The sequence below is a fragment of the Cryptococcus neoformans genome (assembly GCF_000091045.1).
Source record: "Cryptococcus neoformans var. neoformans JEC21 chromosome 3 sequence".
Lineage (NCBI taxonomy): Eukaryota > Fungi > Basidiomycota > Tremellomycetes > Tremellales > Cryptococcaceae > Cryptococcus > Cryptococcus deneoformans.
Window position 1 is genome coordinate 1,643,701 of NC_006685.1, and position 5,000 is coordinate 1,648,700.

The following is a 5,000-nucleotide window of genomic DNA, read 5'->3' on the forward strand; positions in this document are numbered from 1 at the left end:
TTTCTCTCTGCCGCTGTTTGATAAGTTCAGCCCCTCGGTCTTGCAGTTCATCATCATCCAAGTTGGGAGAATCCCTCAAGATGCTGTGGTGGTGCTGCAAAGGCGGACGGGCTCGAGAAGCCGAACGAGAAGATGAGCCGCCCGGATTAGTAACGGTTTGCGATGGGTCCCGAGAATTGGCGAACCGGGCACCGCGGCCTACGCGATGTGTTCCTCCGCTAGATGCTTCTCGCGCGGGCTGACTGAAGAATGCAGTTGGGGAGCCAAAACTGCTTCCAAAAGCTGTCTGCGGTACACCACGACTACTGCCACCGCCCCAGCCTCTAGGAGTGGATTCAAAGGTGGTGTTCCCTGGAACAGCCGTCCGCGGTGGAGAGTTTGGCTTTAGGTAGTCTTCATCCTCTGTGGAGGATATAGAGGCACGTGCTGGAGAGTAGTTGCCTCGGAGTTGACTGGGTGTGGCCGCTGTGCGCTGTGGTGAAGTCATGGTGATCGTCAGCGGCGCCCTTTATCGAGATGACGGAGACGAAGGTGGAGAAAGGAATAGCAAGGAGGATTACGCCATCTGAAATACAGAATGATGGATCACAAACGGAAATCGATCAGAAGTGCGTCTACCCGGCGGCGTCTGTGCGCAAACACACGTTCCTGCTCCAAATTCCGAAACATCGTGGTACCATTCACGCGACAACCCCTTGGCCACCTTCACTTACCGGATCATCTCTTCCAGGACGTCCCTTTCCGAGCTCTTGCTGCTGCTGCTGCCCACTTTGTCTTCTATCCATTCCTGGCTGACTTGCCGCGCGTCCAGGGGCGGGTCCAGGGGAAGCGGCCACCGCGGCGGCGAAAACCTGCGAGGCGGTGGGCGGCCGGGCAGGTGTAGTATTGCGAATAGTCGGTGTAGGGGAGGAGGGAGAAGAAGAGTCGTCGTTGAGGCTTTGACTGCGAGAGCGAGTGGGGGTTGACATTACGATAGATAATAGGTGTGATTGTGGTGGTCGATTGCGTTTACTCGTGCTCTTCTTGGACGCTGGAAGATGTGCAAGACCTGCGACTTGCAGACATGCTTTGCTAAAGTCTTTAAAGGTGTGAGCTATCGATCTAAACGTGTGGTCGAGCTGCGATATATGCGTTGCCGTCCCGAGTGCCGTACTGAGATCGCATTCACTTCCCAAGACGGCAGAGCAGATCACCCTCATCCGTCACGCACCCGCCCGAGGAGGACATCACGGCCATCACCGATGGGCTGCTATCATTTACGTAAAGCCACAAAAAGGTTAATGACGCGTCAGATGTCTTCCGCACTTCGATTTGGTTGTTGTTGTGTCACGAGCAACAAGAGCTGGGAGCAGCAACGAATTCAAAAGGAAGACTCTCAGGATGTATCTTCATTTACCATCCATCCAAATTCCTAATTCAACGATAGAAAGATGCCAGCTTACCGAGTAGAACTTGCCCACACCGGTCGCGCAGGCTGCAACGGTTCGTCATCTTCCCACACCTTGTCCGGCAGTCAATACCAATACTTTCGTCTGACTTCTTTTGATATACAGGAAGAAAACCTTGTAATGGTACCAAAATTGGCAAGGGCGAGCTTCGTCTTGGTGTTTGGGTAGAGATCAGGGGTAATGGAGGCTTCAAATGGCGCCACTGGGGCTGTATGTACACCTCTCATTCCGGGATGGTTGTCTGGATATAGAGGCTGATGTGATGTAGGTACCACCCCTGAAGTCATTAAACACTGGAAGGAAGATTTCGAAAAGCCTTCTGAAATCGATGGCTGTAAGTTTGACGCGATCTACCAGATAAAATGGGTGCTGATGCGATTTGTAGTCGAGGAAATTCCGTAAGTCCTCTATAGGGGGAAGGGCGTTGAGTGGCGAGAAGGAGAAGGTTAAGAGATTCATGGCTTACGCGACATCCGTCGACAGTGAAGAATACCAACAAAAGGTGTGTCTCATTCAAATATATTGAGGTTCCGTTACTTACGCACCCTGCAGGTCACCGACGCATGGAACGAGGGCCACGGTACGTATCCATCAGCAATAGCAATAGATATGCGCGTCTGACACTTTCTGGTTTCAGTCAAGGAAGAGGATGTCCCTGAAACTGCCAGGGTTGAAAAGGTAGAGGAGAACGAGCCAGAGGATGAGAAGCCTGCAACCAAGAAGAAGGTGCGTTTGTTATTTACTCCACCACAAAACGAAAGGGCGCATGTTCATCTCCGTAATAGGGCACTAAGAAGGCTAAGGCCGAAGCTAACGAGGACGAAGGCTCCCCCGAGGCTCCCAAGAAGCAAAAGGTATCTTCTCCCTCTATGGCCCACCTTTTCAAACTGACGATTGATAATTTTTCGTACTAGGCTCCTGCGAAGGAGAGCAAGGCCAAGAATGAGCCAAAACACGAGGACGAGAACGAGGTCGAAGCCTCACCTAAGAAGAAACGTAAGGTGAGAACTGATGATCTGAATCGATTCGACTTGAACAAAGGGTTGAATTATTAATCATAGGCTCCCGTCAAGCAGGCTAAGAAGAAAGAGCCCGAGGAACACGAAGAGCCCGCTGCTGAGGAGGGTCCCAAGAAGAAGAGGAAGGTAAGAATGGAACACAAATTTGCAAATACTAGAGGGAAGTGCTGATTTCTTGACAGGCTGCTGTTAAGGAGGCGGAGAAAGCAGAACCATCGGACAACGTTGAGGAAAAACCCGAGGAAAAGCCTAAGCGGGTAAGTATCCCTATGTCATTTACTACTTTCAGACTGGGCGAAACTGTGCTGATACGATTTAAAGGGCCGAGGACGTCCCAAGAAGACTGAAGCTTAATGGATGGTTGATGAGCAGCTGGGTGACTACTATGGTGAAAGTGAATGAGGCTGCGAAAGGATCGACTTCGCAATAGCGTAGTTTTGGTGGTGGGGTGATGCGTGTGCATTGGAAGTTGGGGGCGTGGAAGATACAACATGGTGTATGGGATAATGAGTGGAGCTACTGAAATGCTGCTTGGGTTATTATGCGTGATCGAAAGTATGTATAAGTACAAGTGCAGTCCAGTTTGGATGATGGAAGATGAAGGGGGATATAAAAACATGCAGTTAATTAAATACTGCGACCTTCTCCACCTTCACCTGCACCTCTACCCTGAAAAAAGGTGGAGAAGACAAATGAGCAAAAAGCGGAGGCCGCTGAGTCAAGGGTGTGCCTCTCCCAAAACTTTTAAAAGAATCACAGCATGCCGCTCGGTTGCCGAAAAAAAGGACTGAAAAGCGAAAACGGGTAGCATGGTGGGCCCCGGCAGCTTCACCTGCTGCTCTTCGTCTCTCAACTTAAATTCGCCCGAGGAAGGAAAATCAATTTTAATCCACTGAAGCTGCGATGACGTCGCTTAGCCGAAAGGGGCCTGCGACATCTGGACTTCCAGTTTTATCCGGTGTTCGTTGACTTCATCGAGTATACTTTGTTTTTTCGGCCTTTTTTTCAGGCCAAGCATGCAAAGTCGTCATTAATTATCGAACCTGTAGCGCAGTTTTGTAAAAACAGCCATCGAGCACCGCCAATGGTTCATTGTAAAAAGGTTCGAACTGTCATTGTTTGTGGCCCCCGGATACCTCTCGCCCCCCTCCCAACAACTAGAAGTCTTTTTGATACACCATTACCACCTTATTTTGTGTATACTAAATCGTAGGCGGACGAGCTCCGTAGACCCGACTTCCGAGACATAGAAAAATAACGCGATGAGAGGAGCAGATGGAAAACGCCTGCCATTATGGCTCAATACCCGTACTCTCACCTCCCACTTCTGTACGTTTTTCCTCTGCCTTTTTCCGTTGTCACAACTGATAAAAGCCATTGCCCACGCAGTCTTTGGCCCCTACGTCCTTTTCCCCATCGCCGCTGCCCTCACGTGGTTGGGCGGCATTCTCGCTCTATTGGGTCTTTGGGTAGTGGCTGGTAAACCGAGGTATAGGAGCAATGAGGCTAGCGTCGTGTTTATTAGTAATGTCGGTGCTACGCACCAGGCGTTGTTCATTGCGATCTGCTGTACTGTAGCCGCGTAAGTTGATCGTGATTTGATGGAAACGCTTTAGATGTGTGGCTGACGCGACATGATGAAGATTCTACATTATATCCATGTTCGCGGAGAGATGGTTAAGGCATGTGGACCGATTGCCCACAAATATCAGGAGAAGGGAACTTGTTTTCGGTTAGTATCTTTTACGATGAAGTGCGGAAAAGGATGCTGACATCGTTTGCAACAGATTGGCTCGCCATCTTTTGGTGTATCGTGGGTTGCGTCGGACTTATCCTTTTATCTTGCGTGAGTGCGCTCTTTGGAAAGACAGCTCATATAAAAGCTGATTCCCCAATCAATCAGTTCAACGCTTTTACCCATGGAACTGGACACTGGACAATGACAATTGTCTTTATCGTCGGCGTTGCAATTTCTGCTGTTTTCCAATCTGCTGAGATTGCGAGTCCATTCTTTCTTTAATAGTGATTTGCCGCTGATCTTCTATTGCAGTGGTCTTTGCACAAAGAGCACCCAGACCGCAAATCGCTGAAGCGAAATTCCATCTTGAAGCTCATCATCGTTTTGTTCGCCATTGTTCTTGCTATTTGCTTCGGTATTACCTACGGTATCGTGAGTTGAAAAAAAGGTCTTTTCATATGAGTATACTTTGCCAACCTTGGAACTCAGTGTCAGGGAAACTCTTCTGCGACAAGCGGTCACTCTGCCAATACATGTAATAACATTACATCGGCAGCCGCTGCGTTCGAATGGGCGGTCGCTTTTGTCCTCACGTTCTACTTCCTCACCATTGCTGCCGACCTTTGGCCCGCAGGTAAATCCTCCCCGCGATACATGCGACGTCTGGCACAATGGCAGGAGAGGCACGGAGAAGGACATGACTTTACTGGTCGACGTGCATTTGCTATCTACCCAGAGCGATGGCAAGATAAGGAGACGGTCATGCGAGAGAACATGTTGGCGAGGAACAGAGGT

At 49.7% G+C, this 5,000-nt stretch overlaps 3 protein-coding genes across 3 annotated transcripts in view; 2 read left to right on the plus strand and 1 right to left on the minus strand.

The window, feature by feature from the left end:
• Positions 1-1,207, minus strand: part of CNC05500 (conserved hypothetical protein) — a 5,365-nt gene extending 4,158 nt beyond the window's left edge. Inside the window, exons 1-2 of the mRNA XM_024656851.1 lie at positions 714-1,207; positions 1-472 (exon numbers count right to left, since the gene is read on the minus strand). The exon at positions 1-472 is cut by the window's left edge and continues 470 nt beyond it. Of these exons, the coding sequence (XP_024512467.1) occupies positions 1-472; positions 714-1,199 (958 nt within the window). The 5' untranslated portion in view covers positions 1,200-1,207. The remainder of the gene's footprint in view (positions 473-713) is intronic.
• A 55-nt stretch (positions 1,208-1,262) lies between these two features.
• CNC05510 (hypothetical protein) lies at positions 1,263-3,270 on the plus strand. Its single transcript, XM_024656852.1, has 12 exons — positions 1,263-1,482; positions 1,554-1,658; positions 1,717-1,782; positions 1,834-1,846; positions 1,932-1,950; positions 2,001-2,028; positions 2,086-2,174; positions 2,234-2,302; positions 2,363-2,449; positions 2,510-2,593; positions 2,650-2,724; positions 2,789-3,270. The coding sequence occupies exons 1-12, from the start codon at positions 1,431-1,433 to the stop codon at positions 2,819-2,821; spliced, it is 720 nt and encodes a 239-aa protein (XP_024512468.1). The 5' UTR covers positions 1,263-1,430; the 3' UTR covers positions 2,822-3,270.
• Positions 3,271-3,476: 206 nt separating this feature from the next.
• Positions 3,477-5,000, plus strand: part of CNC05520 (expressed protein) — a 1,830-nt gene continuing 306 nt past the window's right edge. The window contains exons 1-7 of the mRNA XM_569754.2: positions 3,477-3,796; positions 3,857-4,049; positions 4,111-4,199; positions 4,255-4,313; positions 4,371-4,466; positions 4,518-4,637; positions 4,695-5,000. The exon at positions 4,695-5,000 is cut by the window's right edge and continues 306 nt beyond it. Coding sequence (XP_569754.1) covers positions 3,730-3,796; positions 3,857-4,049; positions 4,111-4,199; positions 4,255-4,313; positions 4,371-4,466; positions 4,518-4,637; positions 4,695-5,000 — 930 coding nt within the window. The 5' untranslated portion in view covers positions 3,477-3,729. The remainder of the gene's footprint in view (positions 3,797-3,856; positions 4,050-4,110; positions 4,200-4,254; positions 4,314-4,370; positions 4,467-4,517; positions 4,638-4,694) is intronic.